Here is a 24183-nt window from a genome sequence, read left to right as displayed (position 1 = left end):
GCGTGGGGATTTCAGGAGTCGTCAAAGTGCGACTGCGGCGCAGTGCAAAATCCATCGCTCACAGTGCCCAACGCAAATTTGAATCCCTGCGGCAACACCAGACACCGTCGAATGGCTTTCCAAGCTCGGCACGTATGGTAAACAGTCCACGATGGATCAACGGACTCAGCACGCATGACCTGCCGATCGACTAACTCCAGTGGCCGGCAACCAAAATAAGATCTTTTTTTTTAAGAAAAAAAAATCTATATTTTAAGAGCCGCAATACACAAGAGAATCACGAAGCCGGTCCTTAAAGAGCCGCACGAGGCTCCAGAGCCGCAAGTTGCCGACCCCTGGTGAGGGCCTCTCCCTGTGCCACGCGCACCGTGAAGAGCTGCAGGCCGAGGGGGTCGTGCAGCAGACGCTCGAAGCACACGGCCCAGCTCGCCGCCCGGCCTTCGTAGCCCGGCCCGCATGGCATGCTGGGAAGGCTCGCATTGCTGCTCAGGCTCTGCTCGCTGCTGCACGGGTGCAGGTCCCGTCCGCTCAGCTCTGTAAGGGACATGACATCGCACGGGGAATTCAGAACCTCGGCGTGAACGTTCAGCTCGAACGGTATCAGCTCGAGAGCGATTGAAGAAGCTCCGAGCACGTGGCCGTCACACCTAACGACACGCGGTACAACCCGAAAACAGATCAGTGAGCTGTACATTGTAATTGCAAAAACCGTGGCAGTAAAATTAGATGTATAGAAACATACAAATAATTGTATATATATGTAAATATAAATATACATATCGGTGCGCTACGGTCGCGAGACGTTAACTCCCTCGCCTGGTATACAGGAGGTCATAGGTTCGATCCCGGACCCTGACGCCTGTATATTTGGAGTTTGCATGTCTCTCTCCCCGTGGTCGCGTGGATTTTTCTCCAGGTCCTCTGGTTTTTCCCTCCAAATTTAGAAACACGCGCTAAGAGTATTTGGCTACTGCTATAAAGTTCTACACGAAAAGCCACTTTGTTGAGCTAACATTTATGGCCAGGTTGCTTCTGAAAAAGAGCTACTCCAACATCGATATTTAAGTATAGTCCTGTGCACAATTCTTTAAAATTAAAAAAATAATTAACCTTTACATCTGGAAAGCCAATAAACCACATTGGCAGTGTGCAGCGCGCGAGATAACGACTTTGCTCTCAGCAAAGCCACGGCTGGTTACACAATTTCCAGACGGTGTAAATCGAGGTTTGAGTTTCCAGGCAGTTTCTGATTGAACAATGTTTTTTTATTTGCGCAACAGAGCCGCTGTGTTCCAATGTAGCGATGGTCAGACTCAAGAGTTGCCAGGTGACATCCGATGATTCAGAGCAACTCCTGTTCTTTAACAAACCGAGATCTACAGCAGTTGGGAAATTGGGGGGGGCTATGAAGTCGACATGCTGGTAATTGGGGGGGGACGGGTGCTGTTTGATCCATACTTCACCATGCCGATTGGTGCAGGCTTGTGCAAGTAGCACGTCTCTTCGCTCGCTGAGCGTCTGGCTGGTATGAACGTCCTATCCAGTAAAATTCACTCATCAGGCCCTTGAGTGTGCCCATTGTGAGATGCTTCACAATGGGCACCACCGATTAGCACGGTTGGCGACGTACGGAGCGACGAATGGAGAAAGTATTTGGCCAAAATCAAGGTTTGCAAACGACAAGGTCACGATGACGACCAGCGTGAAGGGCAAGAAATGACTGAGGGTGAGCCAAAGCAGGAGAGAGCAATATTGGACATTTCAACTCAACGGCAAAAAGCGGAATACCAATGCATCTGTAGGAAGGAAACCTCTATTATGGAGAAAGTTTTACATTCTTGCATATTTACAGAAATGCTGACTGCCACAAACAAGAGAGCAAAAACTGAAAGGTGCCCAGAGAGACATGGGAGAGTTGCATCCTCGGAATTACACTGAGAGACGAAGAGAAGCACAGGTAGATGAGCGGCATTGTACTGAACGTTGATAGAAGTAGGCTTGGCCTGGACACATCGCAAGAACTGATGACAGCGAATGACAAGACGAGCGATGGGGTCGCAGCCAAAGGAAAAAAAACGTGCTAGAGGACGATCAATTGTGGAGACGGAGTCACATTTTCAGTTCACGAACAGGAGTGTGGTGGATTGTGGCATTGCCGGGCCACAACGGATGGTGACGGTACTGAGAGGTATTCATCCAGCAGTAGATAGACATTAGCCGTTGAAGAATATACTGATCACAAAAATACGATATTTTTTGTAGTGAACATTGTAATAAAGTACCATGTTCACAACAACTTACTCGAAAGCTACCAATGATGGTGATGTCCATTTGTTATTTCCCAAAGACTGACATCCTTAAGATTATCTGGGATCAAGGTTCATTAACACAAATCGGAGAGACATCCCAAGCCAATCTTAGGATTCTTAGAATGCAACATCTGTGGCCTAAATTCAGACAGCCAGACGAAGGATTACTCTTCGAATCATTCTAATAATGAACTGATCTAAACCATTCAGATGTAAAAAAAAATGTCTGAAGAGAATGCGTTGAGTTAAGCCACTTGAAAGGCTCACAGAAAATTGCGTTACATCTCCTCCACAAGCGCATCGACTGTGATCACGACACAGTGCACCGATTACTACACTTAGCCCACTACACCAATGCAGTACGACACAAAGCGCACAGGTAAATACTGTGGAGGAGAACATGGTACATGCACAAGCAGAACAACGAGAACGCAGGGCACACACAGACGCACGTTAACGCACCGTCAACATATATCACAAAAAAGCACTCAGATCTCTCTTTAAATAACTTTGCCCAAATTCAACCCAACGTTCATTAACTCCAAAATCCCCATCCAGTTTGTACAATGTTGCGTTCTGTATTAAACGTCACATAGTAGTCTATTAGCCCAAAGCAGAATACTCATTGGTAGACTATAATCGTTGGTAGACTAATAAGTAATTCCAATGCGTTTTGTTATCGCAGCCATAGTTAAATTAAAAACCAAACTATTTAAATTTTACCAGGTAAAGCGCACAGAGCTATATAGCTCGTTTTCAGAAGTCACCTGGCTATCACAAATAAAAGCTCAACGAAGTGACTTATTGCGTGGAAATTTACAGCAGCCAAATACTCTAAACGCGCGTTGATTCTAAATGTGGAGGGAAAAACCAGAGGACCCAGTGAAAAATACACGTGACCACGGGTAAAGAAAACACGCGATCTCCAAACACACAGCGGGTGTCAGGGTCAGGATCGAACCCATGACCTCCTGTCGAGCGGGCGGAGTAGTTAACACCTCGCTGCCGCCGTGTAAACGCAAACGCAAGCGATCCGATATGAATTTCTTGCTTGGCAAAGGCCAATGCTGTCGGCAGCGGTTCCCGGCGCACTTCGGCAATACCACAAACACTTCGCTTGCGAGTCCGCCGCTGGCTGTCCATTGTTCTGTCCCGAGCGGTCGACTGCGTCGCGAAAACGGGGGGCAGGCGGGGAGGGGAATCCACCGAGGATAAAGAGCGGTGCTCGCCGTCTCGGGAAGAAAGGAAGGCGAGAATAAACGCGGGGCGGCGCGGGCTGTGAAATGTTTCGTCGAGAGACGCATTAAGTAGTTCCCGGAAAAGGAAAAAACCTCACGCAAAGCGCAATCACGAGGGGGGGGGAGGGGGGAGTCCTTCTTTTTCGGTACCGATAAGCACAACTTCCCAAAATCGGCAGCCGCAAGCAGTCGCAGCAGCCAGGAGAGCTGCCTAGCGACAGGGCGATACCATTGGCCGCACGCACGAACATAGAAACCCCTCACGGGCTGCGAATGCAAAAACTAAAAATAAATTATATATAGTCTTTGTCTGAATTTGCAGTCGTGGTGATGACTGCTTGCAATGAGAAGCTTTAACTTGGCTCAGCGATGATACTTGCATGCATTTTTACTTGGATTGTTAGGAACAGTGCTGAAATGCGGATAACTCCTTCATCTTTACAATTAATGAGTTGAAGAAAGAGTGCAATCTGAATAAAAATGGAAACAAAAGAGACGCGCAACAATGTTTCTCGTGACACAGTCAACCGCAAGCCATCCCTCGTTACACGGCAACTCAATATACAAAATATCGTTCAAACGTAACTTATAAAATCAGGAAACAAATTCGATACATACGGTGCGCTAAATTCGAATTCACTTAGTTGAACACGCAGGCTTTCGCAACCAACGTTATCCATAATAGAGGTTGTTTGGGTTATATCGCGTAAATATAAATGTATCGTTCACCCCCTCTATTTAAGACCAAAATAGGAGGATTTCTCCACAAGTCTGGCTGTCACCTGATGAGGCTCGCTGTAATTACCGGTAAAATGTCGTACTCCAATTATAAATATTGTGGGTTTACTCTCCCAACACACCAGGGTGCTAAACTAGTAACGAATTGGCATGTTTTGTTTAAGTGACAAACCTTACTAATTGGCTGTGTTGGGTGGTGGCATGTTTAACAACACATTTATATTAAAGTGATCTAACCCCCAAAAACCCTCCGTTCTCGAATTGACTTCATTTTGAGCCTCTAAATTGTGCATTTTATGCTGCTCAGGATAGTTTGCGTGGCGCGCCTTTCACACTGTACTGGTTTTACGTTACTTATTTTGAGTGAAGTAAAATGTACTATTTCCCATTAAATATTTGCTCTAAAGAGGTCTGCTGCGTTATGGCGTCTTGGGGATGAAATATGTTCTGCAGGAATGCATCTCCAATTAGATGATGGCACTCAAATGGGAAAATATGGTTAGACTTACGGAATTTAGCTTTACGGACAAATTTCAGGAACGTTTATCGAGGGATGCCTGCAATTGAAATGACATGAAAGCGTGGGAACGAATCGTAGCACGTGGACAGCTTGAGTAAGCGACAAGAAACTACGCGCCATGTCGATAACTCTTGCACCATTTTAAGATGTTTTCTTGTTCATGTTTTTGTTTTTTGTTTGTTGCGGTTGCACCCGATTCAAGAGCCGAATGGCTCACAGGGCTATACCTAATAAATGAACTTGAACCATACATAAACAAGCGTGTTAAAACACAGTTCATCGGCAGGTCACGTGTCGTGGGGTTAAGAGTGGGTACGCCCACCTTCTCCAAGGCGTCCGGCCAGCATGGAAAGAGTAGGCCAAATACCATCTGAAGGGGCCCTTCTAGAGCTGGCTAGCTCTCCTGATGAGTTTGTGCGGCACTGAGTACATCGTTTCGCTCCGCGTGCTCAAAGAACGGAAGCTTCTTCAGGAACTAAAGAAGCTTGCGGCACGTGCAGCGTGAATGCAACTGTACACGGACTTGAATGAACAACAACAAAAATGCATTGCAGCAGTGTCCACCAGACGCATGTATGCGAAGGACCGACACTGGACTCCTGGGCGCCACGGTAGCGAGATGTTAACTACCTCGCCAGGTATACAGGAGGTCGTGGGTTCAATCTCAACCCTCACGCCTGTATATTTGGCGTTTGCATGTCTCTCTCTCTCTCCCTCCCCGTGGTCACGTGGATTTTTTTCTGGGTTCTCCGGTTTTTCCCTCTATGTTTAGAATCAACATGCATTTTAGAGTATTTGGCTGCTAAAAATGTCCACGCAATAAGCCACTTCGTTGAGGTATCATTTATGGCTGGGTTGCTTCTGAAAATAGCTTTGTAGCCCAGTGGGCCTTACCTGGTACAATAAAAATAGTTTAATAATTTAGTTCAGTCTAATCCTGTGCACTTTCGCTTCCCACTTTAATTCCACGAGACTGAAGCCTTGAAGGCATCATGGCAAGTTTCAAACAACACTGAGGAAGGTGTACAAAAGCACTCAGCCTTTGTGCATTATGCAACAACCAAGAGCAGTCCCTAAAATAACTGCATTGTGGTCCATTTGTCTTAGGTCACCATCAATATAAATGAGCAAATGTGAGTGGCTGACAGGCAGCGGTGAGACAAAGTTATGGCTTTCCAACCTGCACTATTTTTCTACTTAGATGGATATTTCTCGTCATTCACATCTGTGAATATTGTTGGCATGAGGCTTCGCGATATGAGGCGTATGCATCGGAAAGTTCACTGACTGTCAACTGACAGTGGAGCAAAAGCAGCAAGAGTCTGACCACAACACTACGCCGCAATGTGGGTTCATAAAGCGTCGAAAATGTGGCTACATCACCTCGACGCACTGGGCCGCATTGCGAAACAACGTCTCGCAAGAGTGGCGTGTGTGTACGGCGATTTCTCGAATGCATCTTCTACTTTGCTTCGGAATTTCTTTTGTGAAAAGGCTGCGAGCGAGAGGTGAAGGCAACACGACAAATCGGGGGCCTGCAGACGACAGCAAGGTCGGGAGCCGACGAACACACTTTACCGGGAGAGAGAAAGAGACGCTCAAGGAAGAGGAACGTGTTGCTGAGCATGGACTTGGCCACGTGGAGGGAGTCAGCAGTGGTGGAAGTCAAGGGTGGGGCAGAAATTCCAGATATTGGGAGCAGCATCAACAGCAGTGGATAAGAGGAGACATCCCGCTCAGTCAGGGGTCGGCGACCTGCGGCCCTGAAGCCGCGTGTGGCTCTTTAGCTGCCCCCTTGTGGGCAGCTGTTTTAAAAATAAAAAATCTAAATTTACTTTATTCTCTTCTTTACACCCTCATATGCAATTTATTCAATCGACTGTTTTGTTTACGTCAAAATCTGTTTGTCATCTGCTGCATACTTGCTGCTATGTTTGTGTAGCTTTGTGTGCGATACGACTCTCGAAATATTTTGGTCAAAGAATAAATATAAATGGCTCTTCTTCTTTGAAAGGTTGCTGACCCCTGCACGAAGTGAAGGTGAATGATGATTTTGTACGCAGCTATTTGTAAGTACGTACGTTGAACTTTTTTCACAACGTATGGAGCCAACCGTGCTGATCGGAGGTGCAGGGGAAGGACAACAAACTAAACACAAAAAGCAGTTCTAAAGAAATGAGTTTTCAATTTAAATTTACAAATGTACAACTCCAGTGGCTTTCTAATATTGGAAGGAAGAGTGTTCAAGACGGTCACTGCACGCAATGCAGTGACCGTCTTTGTTCGATGGTTAGCCAAAAGCTGGTGCGAGGATGACCGGAGTTCGCGTGATGGTTGATGTTCCTTTACGAGATCAGCGAGGTATCGTGGTTCATTAATGGCAAGCACTTCGTGTGTAATGAGTGCAACCTCATAATGGATTCGTTCGGCAACCGGAATCCAATGCAACTTGGGGCAAGCACTGAACGGACATGGTTGGATTTTGCAGCACCCGTCACGTGCCAAGTACAATCTGCGGCTTGGTAATGTTTTTTCCACATCCCGTCGGGTATTGACTTACAATAATCGAGCTAAGTCGATACGACGCTCCATGCTGCCATGTTAGCTATGTCACCACTCAGTAGTGGTCCAATGTGTCGTAGAGCCGCTGCTTGTGGAGATACACATGACACGTTGTTTCAACCGCTTAAGATTCTGAACTGGGCTCCAATATTTCCCGCACACACTCGTAAATTGTGCTCTAATTGGCTGCATCAATATTGGGAAGCCACAAACACAATGGCTGTCTTTTACATGTCAATGCTTACGCACTCAACCAGAGCTCTCTGAAGTCAATGAGTCATACGTGACAAGATCGTCAGATTCAGCCAACAGAGAAGTATGTATTAACTCATTCTGGGCTGTGCATGCCCATCTGTACACAAGCCGGCTTATCCTACGGCGCTCTGCATGCAGAGATGTGGACAAGGCCGAGTTTTCCCACACATGCGGTTGCCCCTTTTATGCAGGAGGACTTCCACCACCCCAACGCACATGGCCAGAAGTTGAGCATCTGCTGGGAATCTTCACTTACGCTGCACCACGCTGTGTGTAAATAAAACAAACCTGTTATTGATGACAGGTTGGGTGGCAGGGTGGCACAGTGATATGCACCTCACAGCAGGAAGGGCCTCTGTTCCATTCCCGACTCGGGCGCCTATCTGCGTGGAGTTTGTATGTTCTCCCTCTGGTTATGCACGAGTTTCCTCTGGGTTTCCCTGTTGCCTTTCATAGCTAAACAAAAAAAATTAACGATACAATCTAACTGGTATTGGCCAACAATTACCATCCAATTACTCAATTGAGATCAAACACAGCATCATTGCCCGCGACTACGAAAGCTTGGCAAGACCCTCCTGAAAAGGGGCCATTGCTCAAAACGTCACCTGTTATATTTGTTTCCTTTTAGGGCAGTACTACTGAAGAATGTTCTGAGTTTTCGTTATTACGTGTGCGTGTGCGCCGCTCATTTGTGTTGTTGTTGAACGCATTCTGGATTTGGCCAGAATGCCCCTTCAATAAATAACAAAATGTGGTACTTTTATAGGCTTCCTGAAAAATAAAAACTGAAAACTGTCAATCAATAAACAGACGTGGGAAAAATGTGCCTGGATGAAGCACTGGCGTTTAAAAATAATAACGTTGCATTTACGGTGAAACGGTGCCCACTTCAAGCTACGCTGCGATATCTTGACTGGTGAAACTCAGCTGCCCCAGATTATGAGAGGGGGGGGGGAATTACTGCCAGAGCCATCTCTGTGGGATGACAATAAGTTGAGAGGCACGCCAGAATTTTTTTTTACTTCACAAGCCAGACCAGACGACTACCGGAAGGAGATCATAAGGCGGCATCGGTCTGAAATGTACCCATCGGGCGGAATGGGTTTAAGTCGATGCAGACTTCCCCCCTTTGAGAGGAGCAGAAGAAAGGGGGTGGGGACCACAGTTGTGTACACAGCTCTCAGTTTCCAATACAACCCAAGGAGCGATGCATTCCAGATGTCATTAAGCAGATAAACGTGCGCGTGAGTATTTTACGCAAAGCCCGGCTGGGAAAAAGTTGACGGTGGGGTGTGGATTGAGTCAGGAGTTGTTGCATTTGAGTCAGGAGCTGTCGTATTTACCAGCACTTGATGGTCATATTTTTAACAGATCACCAGACAAAAAAAAATACAATTCATCCCAGCAACGATATTAAATTCATCTCCATATATATCATTTTAAGTTTGCAACAAACTTGAAATTTGCCATGTGGGTACTTTCCAGATTGTACACCGTACAAACATTATTAAAATACACTCTTTTTTGGGGGGGGGGGGGGGAGCTCAATAATGTTTAGATTTTTTGCACGGCAAGTGAGCGGTGACGTCGAATCTGTCACGTGACCCGCGCATGTGGAAGCGTAACGCATTGTCCTGTAGTGGTTAGCGCGCTGCGCTACGAACCCGGCGACCCGAGTTCGATTCCCGCTCACGGCCACCACTGGTGACGATTATTTTTACCGGTCCTGGGCCTCCTCTAGGTCGACTCAGCATCAAACGAGTAATTGCTCTGCTGTGTGAACATCGCCACTGGGGAGACAAAGGCGGCGGGCGTGGCGAATCCAAGTCCCGGATGAAGCCGGGTAGTAAAGCTAGTAAAATATAAAACAAAACCAAAACAACAAAAATTTGCTCAGGGGTCTAACAACTTCTGCTTTTTCTTTATAATAGGTAGATCCACAATTTGGTCGGAGGGAAATTATACAAACCCTCTCTTAAGAGACTGCCAGATATTATGAACCCCCTGACAAAATGTAACAATAACCTACTGTACATTATGGATGTTCGAGCCATTGCATTCCGCACAATTTAAAAACGATGTATTGATTCTCATCCAACCCCCTTTTCCAAAAATAAAACTGGCCCATTAGCGACTTACCCATTCTTATCTTGCGGTCTCACTCGCGTGTAAGGTCACGACCCCACACAAATGTCCCCCCCTTGACAGGCAAATCTCACGCTGGCTTCCACGGCCACTGGAAGGGCCGGACCTGAGCCGAGCTGCGACCATTTCAAGGTGGGCACGGAGCGACTTCGGTGTTTCGGTCTCAACAGATCAAGGAGCTGCGCCGGGCGATAGCCTCAGCCCCTCCCCCACCTCCTCCCACCCCACCCCCTCCGCCCCTCCCTTCCATTCCCCCCTCTGCACTCGGGAGGGCAGCAATTACAAAAAAAATGTAAAGTGTGCGTGTGTTTTTTTTAAACACACGCACACTTGGGTCGTGTTAAGCTATCCAATGCGAAGAGTGAACGTCTAGAAATTTGCCGATGCGATGGAAGCAACTCTGGGCTGCGGCCAATGTCAAAAATCAACACCTCGTACAGCAGCCTACAGTCGAACCTCCCGGTTTCAAACTTCCATGCCTCCAATGGTCGCCCAACAAACGAATCTGGACCGGGCCATTTAGCCACCTGATGCACAAATTGCGCATCAAAGATTCGTCGGCCTGCGAGTGCGACCACGAATCCCAAACCATCGACCGCACCATAAACAATCCGCCGCTGCTGCCATCTTCCCTCCTTTAAAGGTGGAACGGACGAGATCCACTCTGCGTCTGAACAGACAATCGAGTGGATAACAAATCTAAAATTACATCTTTAATCGTCTGCTATTAATCCATACGAAAGAAGATTGTCCAATGTTTTTGAACCACAACCCTCGCAGTGGTCATGCGCACGTGCCATCAAATGAGATGTTAACTACCTCGCCTGGTGTACAGGAGATCCTGAGCCTTGCTGTATATTTGGAGTTTGCGTGTCTCTCTCGCCGTCTCCAAGTCCTCCGTTTTTTTCCCTCCACATTTAGAATAAACGTCACCCGTTTAGAGTATTTGGCTGCTATACATTTCCACGCGATAAGCTGCTTCGTTGGGCTAACATTTGTGGCCAGGTCGCTTCTGATAGAGAGCTACATGGCGCAGTGGGCCTTCCCTGCAAAGTAGAAAATAGTTTAGGGATGGCTGACCCCTCTCCCCATCTTGCCCTCGTCTCCACCAACGCCTCTCACACATCATCCCTTTACACTTTTAATCCTACACCTTTCGAGCCGAATATTGTTTTCCCCCGAAAAATAAAAAATAAACTGAACGGAGATTTCGCGAATTAAAATCAGGGACGCCAGACGTGACACCACCAGAGGCATCTTACCTCACAACAGAGGAATCCACTGTAATATTGTGCATGCACTGTATTCGTGACACGTACAATTTGTAACTTAACAAGTTTAACAGGTGACATTGTTGAGTAACCCCTCCTGTGTTATAATCCGTCTCTGCTCCCTCTTGTTATTTCAATGTTTCACGATACTTTTCTTTGTTAATAAACAATACAATAAAAAAGATTAGCATGTAAACAAAAAACATGAATGAGTCACTCAAAGTCTACAACGACCGCATCCTTGCTTTGAATATAAATAAATAATAACCGAATTTGCAGTCACAGCATCATCACTCTCCTAAGCACGGTTACCTTCGTGACAATATCGTAATCACCACAGCATAGGGCTGTTAAAACGGTAACCGGTAATCCAGTAACCGTTTTCACAACCGATTACCCATTCTAAAAGCCAGTGATCGGTAAACGATTCCAGTGGAATCTTAGTATTCTACTGAAGCGATCATGCTAATTGGCACGCGCGAAGTACAAACTGCATGGTGGCAGCCCAAAGGGTAAATAATATACGGAGTAGAGAAACGTGTAAATGTGCAGCCCTGCAATTGCATGCTCATGCCTCCTGCTGCTGGTAGGGTCTCCACTCGTCGCGCGAGTAAAAAGAAGCGGTCGTACGGCTGCCTCTGCGTAGCATCATCATCATCGCACGAGGCAGTGGGATGCTGCTGGATGCTTCTAGATGCTACCCACACTCCTCAGTCTTTGTTCGGCCTGCGTACGCATCTCACGCGTTACCGCGGACTGTGCTTTACCCTGTATTATATATTATTTATTATAACTAGATTGTTCCATAGCGCGGTGTTCTTCAGGAACGCAACTACCGCGTTATCGGAGAACAGACTGTATTTGGTCTATTCTTCCACCAGGCAAGCTGGAAGGGGTGATGTGACCCACACTTTGCTCGACATCACGCGACCCTGCTGCTCCACTAACTCAGGCGTACTCATTTACCAGAATCAGAATCTTTGTTTGGACCGGAGGAGCAATCCGATGACTTATGAAGCTCTTTGTCACAGATGTCCGGTAGGAATTGCAGGGCTGCACCTTTACCGTAGCAATGGCAATCCAATTTGTATGTACAGCGTCTAAATAACTTGCCGTCTCGATTGATAAAATTTGCATCACTTCCAATGTCGTTGCTGCTGTTTTCCAGTGCCGCTGCTGCTGCCGCTGCTGCCTCATGACTCTGATGATTTGCCGGGTCGAAGGGACGGGATTCTCTGAGAAGTTTGGGAACCGAAATGACGGGCGAGGATAACGTCAAACGAGACGAGCTGCCTCTGCAGCTCCGCCAACTCGGGCCAAAAGCGGGAAATGGCACTGAACCAGCAGCCTCAGGATTACTTGTCCAGTGTGCTCGTCATCATTACACGGCTGCAGCTGCCTTAGTGTCTAAGTTAAAAATGGTGACATTGGGGCGCGAGTGTCAGTGGTTTGAGTACACGGGGCACCGATCCAGCCTCGTCAAGGAACATAAACCATCATCACGCGGACTCCGGTCATCCTCACGGCTCGCCATCGAACAGAGGCGGTCACCGCATCGCGCGCTTTCGGATGCGCTTCTGCGGCCGTCTGGAACGCTCTTCCTTCCGGCATTAGGAACCCGGAGGAGCTGTGCACTTTTAAATTATCACCAAGATTGACAAACTCGTTTCTTTAAAACTGTTTTTTGTGTTCTTCCCCCACACCTTCGATTAGCGCGTTTGGCTACGTACGGTGCGAGAGAAGTTCAGTGTACATACATAATTACCTAAAAAAACTCATTTTGTGCACCGGACGCACCCACCCAACTCTGCGTGAGTTGGGTGGGGCACGCGGCACTTTTGGCCATGAGAGAAAAAAACACTTAGGAGCCACTTAACAAACCCTAAAATTCAAGAAAACCCGTTTAGCGCATGCCCTATTTCCATTTGCCTTACTTTTGTGAGGTAAAAATAAGGCACATTCCCCTCAATAACGCAAGTGGCACAATACATTTGCGACATTACAATGTCATCTAGATTTGGGGGGGGGTGGGGGTTTGTCTTTATCCCAATTTCATCCCGGCCGGTGTCGTGTCGTGAACTAAAGAATCCATTCGGAAATCTCACAGCGCAGCGCACTCTGCGTCAGTGAAGAGATGCGGAAGTGATTTTGCACGGGACTTCTGAAAGATCCTTCAAGTGGGGCTTGTTTGTCCTTTACACAGGAGAGGGCGCACTCTTTCTGGCAATAAAACAGGAGGTGTCAAGATGTTCAAACACCAAATGGATATTGCAAGGCATCAAGTCTGCACTACTAAGCACACGTACTTGTGGAAAAACATGGCACAAAAACATGCTTTCAATAATATATGGGCATTGTCTTTGATGAAGCTGATTGGCCTACACCATAGACATCCTTCTTTAGGGCCCAGTCTCACCATCAGTGTTAGACCAGAGAACGCCAAAAGGCGGACAGCACAAAGGCAATTCAAGTAGCTCGGGTTGAGCAGCTATAAAGAAAGAAGGCTGTCTCTGGTGTAGGCCAATCAGTTGCAAAGATAATGCATGACATTATCAGAGCTTATTTGTTTGCATATTTTTCCACACGTATGTGTGGTTAATGCAGACTTGATGCCTTAAAGCAATAGGTAAAACCTCTTATTATTTTTACATAATGTTTTATACTGGCATTCCGCTTGAATGAGAACACTGAATGTCGCGTGGCAGTTAAAAGCAATAGTGTCGTTTTTAATTACCAAAGCTGTAATTTAGACCAATCAAGAGTAAAAACCACAGTTACTGTGATGGGAGTGCTTTCATGCGGTCATCGGTGACTAGACTGAGACCATCAACTCGGTGCGCTAGAGAACCTGGTTTCATGTGGATTCGAACCCAGGGTCTCGGCAGTGCGAGTATGTTTTTAAGACGTGAGATTTTTTTCTCTCGTTCATGTCGCCCTGTATTGCATTGCAAAAAGTGACAGTTTTAGAAATGAATGTTTTTTGGATTCGGACACATCTTAAAACCCCCTGAATACAAAGTTAAAAACACTGAAGTAAAAATGAAGGTTTGACTTTATATATATAAAAGTCTACGTGATTTTCTACCCAAAGGGCACGGAAGAGGCTAAGTATATCCATCAGGTAACCACTTTTTTTCTTACCTCTTTCATGACTCTTAACGTAGCCCAGTTGAGGTCACGTGCCACAATCAAAATTGTGAACTCCGCCGCTTCAAAAGCCAGCAGACTTTTTTTTGTTTTACCTCTCGGAACATGGTTTGAATTGACCCACTCACAAACAGCTGTGTTCTATAAGTACTAAGAAATGCCCATGAAATATATAGATAGAACTGCGCATATAACTGCTCAACCCAAGCTATCTATGCTCTGATAGTGGCATTGTATTTGTGCTGTCCGCCTTGTGGCGTTCTCTGCTCTGACACTGGTAGCGAGACTGGGCCATGAAGAAGGCCGTCTCTAGTGTAGGCCAATCAGTTTCAAAGACAATGCCCATATAAAATTATCATAGCGTGTTCGTTTGCATGTTTTTGCCACAAGTACGCGTGTGGTTAATGCAGCCTTGATTCCTTGCAAAAAGTTTATATTTGGTGTTTGAACATTTTAACACCTCCTGTATTATTGCCAGAAATGGTAAAAAAAAAACTATTTTTATTTTTCATACTTTGATATTGGCACAAAAATAGAGTAACTCTCTGCTAAAGGCTTCCCAATCCCTTTCACGATGCCTGTAGGTAGGGGACAGTCACTGGAAGAGGTTGACTCACAGGCTTCAATTCCCTCGTATTGAATGTCATTCAATCACACGAGACCTACACCCACCCAAGTCTCAACGATGCCCAGCACCAAAGAGAGCTCGCTCAAAGCCAGGCGGAATGACGAGGTACTGCCGACAAAATCATTGACCGGGCAAAAGTAAAACGCCGTAATATATTAAAAATGAAGGAAAGTATAAAACACTTTAACAAACAACAATGCTTTCCCCCCACAGAATTACACTTTCATACCCACCCATTTAAAGCATCAACAATACACGTTCCAACACGTAATTGTTCACTCAACTGTCCACTTTGTTTTCAACCGTTTCTGTGCGAGGGCTTCTCCCATGGGCAAAGTTTGCAGGGGGGGGGGGGGGGCACGGGGGGGGGGCACCTTGATTAATTTACTTTCAGTTGTTTATAACGAAGGTTAAAAATAATTACTTAGGGGCCGTCCATAAATGACGTCACGCGATTTTGGCCGATCTTTGACCCCCCCTCTCGTCACACGGCGTCACAAAAAGTCAGACCCCCCCTCAAATATGACGTCACAAAGCTCTGTCCCCCCCCCAAATAAAACATGCTTCAAATCGCTTTAAACTATTGTCATTGTAGTGCGTATTTAATGTGGCGCTGCACTCTGATGTTGTAGGAGAAAACATTTATTAGAAAGTCTATTTAATTAAGTAGAACGTGTTGTCTATATTTATTGAAAGTTGCGCATTTTGATGTGACGTCACATTTCTCAAACCCCCAACCACCCCTCGTCACACATCGTCACAAATGTCTTACTCCGCCCCCCCCTAGGTGCATGACGTCATTTATGGACGGCCCCTGAGATCCACCGGGTATTCCTAATGTGGGGGACAGAGCAAACCTCTGCCTGCGCGCCCCCCTCCCCCATTAGAGAAGTCAAACTCCCGCATACGATTTATCCCTTTCTGCCAGACGGATGAAGTGAACGGACAGACTTGGCGCACGTCAGTTTAACACGGAGGCTGACGTGTGTGGGAGATTCTCACAGTCCAAACATATCGCTGTGCTTAACAAAACTCTCGTTCTATGCCTGTTTGATAGCGCGCTTGCGAGAGAGAGAGACACACGAAAATCCATTCCCTGCCCGACACGCAGATGGCGTGGTCACACGAGGAAGACCGCCTCATCCCACTGACAGCACTCCACTCCACAGTTTACTAGACACGATACAACAGCTGGAGTACTATACGCGACACAAAGCTCTAGACATACAATACCGCACGTCCCAGCGTAGCAATGTAGACGCGTTAGAGAGACCGCTACTGCAGCTGAATGCAACGTGTTTTAAAAAATAGAAAATGCTGAAATAATAAATACAGCAAATAAAAATGTTAAGTAAATAATTGTTAAATCCTCTTACAGATATATAGAAAAAACTAAATACAACTACTCAACACTCAAGTGTAATTTAAGAACTACCCACCCATCTCAGGATCGTTGGGAGTAGGAGGAGGAATGTGTGAAGACTACAACTCTACTCGTATCAAAGCCAGTTCTCAGGACCAGACTTTACAAAACATTCCGTAGATTTCCCAGGAAATAGAGACCCTTAATTCGATAACAGCCCAGTCCCACCACTAATTGGGGAGATTTTCCCATGACCCACGGCATTTTTTCACCCACTGTATTTTGTCAGGCTAATTAAAACTGACGTGATGAGAGTGTGATGCATCTGCCCATACTAGTTACAGTACAAGTAATGTAATCTAGGCTGACTATCCTCCTCCACACCAAACATTTACAAATGCCAACCAACATAGCATTCTGAAATTTATCCACGATTATCAAATACTCTACACTATTCATACTGCAGGGTGGATTGATACAGAGGGGTTTAATACCCTTTAAATCACTGGTTGTGGCGGTTACTATAAATGTATGGATGCAATGCTAAGGCTATACAATGCGCTCGCACGGTCCTACTTGGGAGTATTATGTGGCGAGATCTTAACTACGTCGCCTGGTATCCAGGAGGTCGTGGGTTGTATATTTAGAGTTTGCGTGTCTCTCTCCTCGTGGTCGCGTGGACGTTTCTTCAGGGTCCTCCGGGTTTTCCCTCCGCGTTTAGAAACACGCGTTTAGAGAATATGGTTGCCCTAAACTCCCACGTGATTAGAGCCACTTCGTTGAGCTATCATTTGTGACCAGGTCACTTCTGAAAAATAGCTTTCTATACTGTATAACTTTAAAAATTTAAATTAATAAAAGTAAAATAAAAAATAAAATAAAAAAATAAAAATCACGACGTTTCGGAGGCAACACAAGCTTCCGTCTTCAGGTGGAACCGTCACAGCACGATAGCTGTATCAAGTGAGAGAAATTCCAAGAACACAGTATTTATATATATAATTTTATTTTTTATTTTACTTTTATAAATTTAAATTTTTTACCTACGTGACATTACCGAAAAAACCTAAGATTATGAATCCTTGCAGTCACGAAAGCTTCAAATCTAGTGCGTATTTAATGTAGCGCTGCACTCTGATGTTGTAGGAGAAAACATTTATTTAAAAAAGTATATTTTATGAAGTAGAACGTGTTGTCTGTATTTATTTAAAGTTGCGCATTTTGATGTGACGTCACATTTCTCCCCCCCCCCCCACCTCGTCACACATCGTCACACATCGTCACAAATGTCTGACCCCCCCCCCCCTAGCTGCGTGACGTCATTTATGGACGGCCCCTTACTCACAACCGAACGATGCTGGACGTGGCCCCCTCTGGCGCGTCACCTTCCCTCCGTTCCCGAGAGCGTCAATGTGTCCCGCTGCACGAGACTTTGCACAAGATAACAGCGGCGGGAAAGGAGTCTCTCAGAGACAATGGAACCTCGCGCTATTATCCAAGCCTCCGCATTGCAGCAAGAAGGATGAGTGCCTGTGGAACTGGCAGCAAATCCATTCCGTCGGAGCGCTCACGCTCATTGGTGCGTGAGTGAGCGAGCCCATGGATGGAAGCAGTCATTAGCACGGCTAAGCACAGATCTGTCCATGGCGGTATCTCCCCCACATGGACATCAGATGGGGGAAGCGTCACGTTTGGGAATAAACAGGAGGAAGAAGCGTAAGTCAGCGATGTGCTCCCCAAACTGCGAGGATGCGTGATTGTTGTTGGGTGTGTGTGGTGTGTTCAGTTGCATCTCTGCGTAGGTGCGTTTGCGTGTTTGCTTGACACATCTTTGCTACGTCTCGCCGTGTATTTGTGTCTTGCACGTCTTGCATATTGTAGGGACTGTATTTTGTGCGTGCGATCTTCTCGTTACGTGTTAATGTGTGTCTGTGTGTGTGTCATCCATTGTGGGGAGCGTGCGTGCAGTGCGCTACGAACCCGGCCAACACTAATGACGATTATTCTAACCGGTTCTGGGCCTCTCCTAGGTCGACTCAGCCTCGAATTAATACCTGTCTCGGTGTGTAGTAAATATCACCACTGGGGAGACAAAGGCGGCCGACCGTGGTGCTGCCCCACCCCCCCTCCCCCCGTGTGCCGTGCCATCCTTCATGGGTGCTGCTCTCTAACAGCACTTGCCCCCCAGTGTTAATGCGACACGGGGCACCTTTGTCTTTGTGTGCGTGTGTGTTGCGGCGATGTTCGTACCTCCATCGGACGCCGCCGCCGACTGCAAGAGAAGAGAGAGAGACATCATCGCATTACGGTCACCGCCTTCATTCACAGGCGGCAGGCGAACAATGTTGGGGCACAGTTAGAGGCTCTTCTTGACGCGCACTGACACAGACTCACACGCGCCTGTGACACACACGCGCACATACACAAGACAAAGATCCCCGTATAGCCTTGACAGAATGTTGGGGCAAGTGCTGTTAGCGAGCAGTACCTATGAAGGCCGGCACGGCACACGAGGGGGTGGGTGGCCAGCACCACGCCCGGCCACCTTTGTCTCCCCAGTGGCGACGTTTACTCATTTGAGGCTGAGTCGACCTAGGAGAGGCCCAGGACCGGTTCAGGTAATCGTCACCGGTGTTGCCCGTGAGCTGGAATCGAACCCGGGCCGCCAGGTTCGTAGCGTAGCGCTAACCACTACACCACCGCTCCCCAAAAGCAGCACCACCAACATTACCAAAAGCAGCCAATGACGGTAACGTCACCACGGCGCCTGTGCCAGGCTAGGTGCACTTTGAGGCTGCCACGTGAAGTGTCGAAGGCTCGCTGCTGACAGGTCTCGGGACAGACCCAGCAGGTGACTGAGATGACCGGCAGATGCACCACTACCAGCTGTACCCCCCACTATGTTACTGCTGCCAAACACAGACCCACACAGACTCGCACACACAGACACACACACAGACTCCCACAGACTCCCACACACACACAGAGACTCACACGCACACAGACTCACTCACACAGCCACACACAGAGAGACTCACACGCACACAGCCACACGGCCACGAATTATCATTAACAACGCTCCAGTTGTCTCCCTCGTCTCAAATAAAAAAAAACCATCGGCTCGCAAGCCACAACCCACCGCACCCACCACCTCAACAAGAACACACAAAACCACCCCCCCATCCCCCCACCACGAATCCGCTTCAACTAATCCCTGACGCAGCTGACTCCCCCTTGTTGTGTGTATCCCTGGCTCGGTAACATCATCATCATCCTCCTCCTACCCTCAAGGCGGCAGAGACGAGGAGTGTGTGTGTGCGTTGCGTGCATCAATCCGCAAACAACAACAACGAGGAGGAGGTGTTCTTCAGCATTCGCTGATACGACGGCGGCTCACAGAGCTACACGGGGGGGGGGGGGGTCTTTGTCTTTAGTTTGTGGCTCGGGTTGGTCACGCGAACGCGGCGCGTCAGACCGCCACGTGTCCGCCCTCACCACACAACCGCCCACTGCAATGAGGCGGCCAAACGGAACACGACGGTGTTTTATTTAACCCGATAAGGACTCTACAGCGCAATCCGCTTACCCAGTGTTTCACGGCCACCACGCTACATTTGAATCGGTTCAAGCCTCTTGCAAGCCACGTGACTTGTGTGTGCCCCCCCTCCCCAGTCCCTCCACTCTCCCCGCCCAATGTGAAAACAGAAGCTGCCTGCTGCAGCTCCCTGCTCCCTCCCATCCCTCCCCTCTCATCCCTCCCATCCCTCCCCTCTCATCCCTCCCCTCCCTCCCCTCTCATCCCTCCCCTCCCTCCACTCTCATCCCTCCCCTCCCTTCCCTCCCTCCCATCTCTCCCCTCCCTCCCATCCCTCCCCTCCCTCCCATCCCTCCCCTCCCCTCCCATCCCTCCCCTCCCTCCCCTCCCATCCCTCCCATCCCTCCCCTCTCATCCCCGACATCTCGGTCCGCTCATTCATTCTCCCCCTCACCCCCTTCGCTCCAGAATTGAATTCTTCAATCACCCATAAAATGTCCACCGACCCACCGTTCTTCCTCTTCCCTCTTCCCCATTCCCATTTCTTCTTCCGTCCATCGTATCCCTCCCCGTGGTGTGCCGCGGGTCAATAGTTGCGAGCGAATAAAGAATTCTGCCATGTTGGACCAAGTTTCCACGACCACAGCATGGACCCATCAATCAGACGCGAGGATGGTGTGTGGCCAAAGTTGTATGGCAGATGTGAACGCAACCTCACTTCGCCAACGCTATACCGCGTCCAGCATTACGCATGGACACACGACACGGTCTTACGTAATAAACCTCCATTACAAGTACAACTCGGGCATGGGAAGCAAACATTTTTTTTCAGATCAGAATAATAATAAAAATATACTCTTTGGTTCTTTCGGTAAAGTCACGTCGGTATAAAATAAAATAAAATACGTGACTTTACCGAAAGAACCAAAGAGTATGGATTCTTGCAGTCACGAAAGCTTCAAATCAAAATAAAATATATATTAAAGATGCATTCAGATGAGGTAGATAGGAGAGAGGTTTTCAGACCTATCTCCTGTTACAAATAACCGTGCTGTAAAGCACTCAGGAGAACTGATTCCCCCCCCCCGCCCAATATTAAAGTGCAACGCTCGATCCCTGTTCTCCCGACATTTAGCGACGTTTGACACAAATATCGCCTGTCGGAGTGAACCCCCTGTCATCCCTGCTGTGTCCCTCGTGATCACGGGCGGTGTCAGGAGACCATCCCGACGAGACGCCAGTAACAAGCACTCACTTTCCACGCGTTCTGAGTGAAGCTACGACGGAAGACAGCAGCGAGGAACAGCGTGCCCCATCCATCGATCCATCGATGGATGAACGACGCCGCCAACGCGCACCAGCGCCACACGCTCTGTGCCAGACGAAACGGAACGGTACCATCATGCCTGCCAGCGCGGGGACACTCGATACAACACAAATGAAGGTTAAATAACGACGACTGAAACGTGAGTCAAAGACCGTGAGCTCGGGCGCAGCTCTCATTATGTGAATGACCGCCACTCCCCCCCTCGTGTGGATTCAATCGACATGAAAGGTATTAAAAAAAGGGTTCAGCCCTGAAATGAATTTGCTCACCGCCACTGTCAGAAGAGGTTGTCTCCCAGCAGGGAGAGCTTAACACTGCTCCGTCTAGTAGCTCCACAGACAAAGTCCTCCTCCAGTCAGGCGCAAGCACAACAACTCTTCCACGCTGGCACGAGGGGCTTGGAAGTGATGGGAGTAGCCACATTTCAACCCCACCGCACGCTCGACCAGCCGATCGTCTGTGGTTGTTACCCATTTATGTGTCCAGGTGTGTAGAGGTTGGGGGGTTGGGGAGGTTAAGAAACTTGTCCACATTCATCCAACCGCCACGCCGGGAGTCGATTGGATTGCAAGTCCAGTGTGCTAACCATTACACCACAGCAGCGTAGGGTTGTCAACTTCTCCGCAGGCCAAAAATGTATATTAAAAAAAAAATCAGACAGTCTGAAAAATAAGAATAGGTTTTACCCTTTCTGGCATAAAACAGGTGATATAGCCTCGGTCTATCACACCTGCGCAATTTAATGTCCAGACGTTCAGCACAATACCACCCGATCTTCGTTCGGTATCAATTCCTGTCGCCCGAACACGGATGCCAAATCCCAGAATGTCTGATGCAAACCCAGACAGGTGGCAACCCAATCGCAGCATCCCAATCATCTGCGTACCGCATATACATTTAAAGCTACCCATCCATCTAGCCTCCTCACGTGATTAGCTAAAATGTATGTTGTGCGTGTACGTCGAATGCCTTTCGCACCGTACGTAGCCAACCGTGCTGCCAATCGAGGTGCAGGGGAAAGGCCAGCAAAACTAAACGCACAAATAAAGTTACATGACAGGCCACATGACCTTGTTTTAGCCACGCACATCTCAGCCGGCACGTGTCTCATTGGCAGGCGGGGAGCTGCTAAATGGCAGCTGTCACAAAGGCCGTGAGTGTGCAATTGCAGAACGGCTCCTCAGGGGGTGTGAAGCCATCGAGGTATTGTTCACACATCAGACATGAAGAGACTAAACAACTCATCTGCCCGAGGCGGACGGAGCCTCATCGAGCCCGGCTCGGTGTGCCACGGGACTTGTGAGACATCCATGCTCTGCAGGGTTCATTTTGTTGGATTGGAGGGTTATCTACAATCATCATCGGCAGTGAATGTGAAACGTACAGAGGATTACACTGGACGGCTGTGGAAAAAGAGCTTTATAGCTCATCGGATTCCTCCAAAATAAATCAATGTTCTGATTCAGGAAAGCACATTCCCAATCAATGATCCACCCCACCGATTGTGGTCTATCTGCTCGTGGTACTTGGACAAGGGTATAGGCATCGAACTCTTGATGTGTACTGTAAACATAACTAAGCAGCTAATCTGCCATTATGTACAATGTACCTTTGTACAAACGACTCTTCCTCGAGCGAGATGTCATTTGAAAGCTAATAATGTGTAGTTTAGCAGAACAAGCTCAACATTAAATATATATACATTTGACCCAATAATTCAGCTTAATTTGATGCGTCAGCCCTGGCAGCAGCAATCCAAACACCGCTGTGAAATGACTTCTATACCAAGAGTAATTGTTCTTTCATCCACGAATAGCCAATTGAACTCAGAGCGGGAGAGGAGCATTGCACATTAATGGCGAGACTATGATGAGAAAGAGTGCAATAACAGTTTCCTGTGATGTGAAATAAGCCACGGCAGATTACTTTTCCCGTGCGCTCTGTGGCAGCCTCTGCTTGTTGTGCCGGGAGCCCCGAGAGCGCTCAGGGTTATTACCGCGCGAGACGCCTCGACACTCCATCTACACTCCCCTGCTCACATTCCGCAATCACCGTTAGCCGCGTTTGTGTCCAGCGCCTCCTACGACAGGCTTCATCCCCACGCCCGCAGCGATTGCCTGGTGCCCTACGTGGCCTTTGAACCTTGACGCTCTTACGCAGTTGCCCCGTGTCCGTCTCGACGTTTCCCCCACCAGGTCCGGGTATCGCACCTGTAAGAGCCCTGTAGAGTCCTGTAGAACTCTTTGTCAATCCCCCGCCAGGTCAGGGCCTCTCCCTGCCCCCCCCCCCCCGCGGGGGTCGTGAGGGTTACTCGACCGCACGCTGCTTTACGACGCAGGTCGGTGAGGATTGGTGAAAGGCGGGGAGCATAGATGCAGTGCAGTACAATGGATTCCGCAGCGCTGACCTCCGCTCCCAACCACATAAGCCCCACAGCAGCCGACAACGGCCTGCCGTGCATGGTGCTTACCAATGCACGCACTGTCCAGGGTCAATCATCAACGGCGACGACGCTCTTCCTTCCGATATTAGGAAGCCACTGGAGCTAGATTGAAAACTCGCTTCTTCAGAAATGTTTTGTTTTGCGTTTAGTTTGTTGTCCTTCCCCCGCACCTCCGATTAGCATGGTTGGCTACCCACGGCGCGAAAGAAGTTCAACATTTATACGTCGGCACATCGGGCGAGATCGGGGGTGTTCCGACTGATCTGGTGACAGACACCACGATGTGATCCATAAGCATAAATTGTTTGCTCGATAGCGACGAAAGCGGGCACCTTACCTGTGTATTACGTCATTATTAATGTGTACAATGCAACCCGGGCAAACGGGGAAGGAGAACTAACAATATCCAGTAAGCGAATTCCTCTTTTATGTTATCAAAAAGTTCCTCTTTTGGAAGGAAAAAAAACGTGGCTTGCTCAAACAAGGCCACGCAAACTCTTGTCGATTAGGCCCTTAGGCCAGTGGACTAACGTCATATTTAGTTTTTAAATGCAGATGGCCTTTTTCTATTTATTAGCTTACTAACAAATCCCTGTGGGCAACGTCTTTCCAGAGCCTTCCAGCCTTGTCCAGCAAATAAAAAAATAACATCAATCATTGACAAAAAAAAAACCCATATATAATTCCAGGCTTGCTTGG

At 47.8% G+C, this 24183-nt stretch overlaps 1 protein-coding gene across 7 annotated transcripts in view; it reads right to left on the bottom strand.

Moving 5' to 3' along the window:
* LOC144931576 (regulator of G-protein signaling 14-like) overlaps window positions 1-24183 on the bottom strand; it is a 144049-nt gene that overhangs the window by 25780 nt on the left and 94086 nt on the right. For 2 of the 7 annotated variants that reach the window (XM_078855587.1, XM_078855588.1), the window contains 2 exons: window positions 18430-18451; window positions 368-534 (listed from right to left, as the gene is read on the bottom strand). In XM_078855587.1, coding sequence (XP_078711713.1) covers window positions 368-534; window positions 18430-18451 — 189 coding nt within the window. Of the gene's footprint in view, window positions 1-367; window positions 535-3412; window positions 3588-17524; window positions 17610-18429; window positions 18452-18667; window positions 18877-20969; window positions 21087-24183 lie in introns of those variants that run through there. The other 5 variants (XM_078855586.1, XM_078855592.1, XM_078855591.1 and 2 more) reach the window with 5 other exon arrangements.

Source organism: Lampetra fluviatilis, chromosome 4, assembly GCF_964198595.1.
Source record: "Lampetra fluviatilis chromosome 4, kcLamFluv1.1, whole genome shotgun sequence".
Classification (NCBI taxonomy): domain Eukaryota; kingdom Metazoa; phylum Chordata; class Hyperoartia; order Petromyzontiformes; family Petromyzontidae; genus Lampetra; species Lampetra fluviatilis.
The sequence above is the reverse complement of the archived record's forward strand: the minus strand, read 5'-3'. Positions and strand labels throughout refer to the sequence as shown.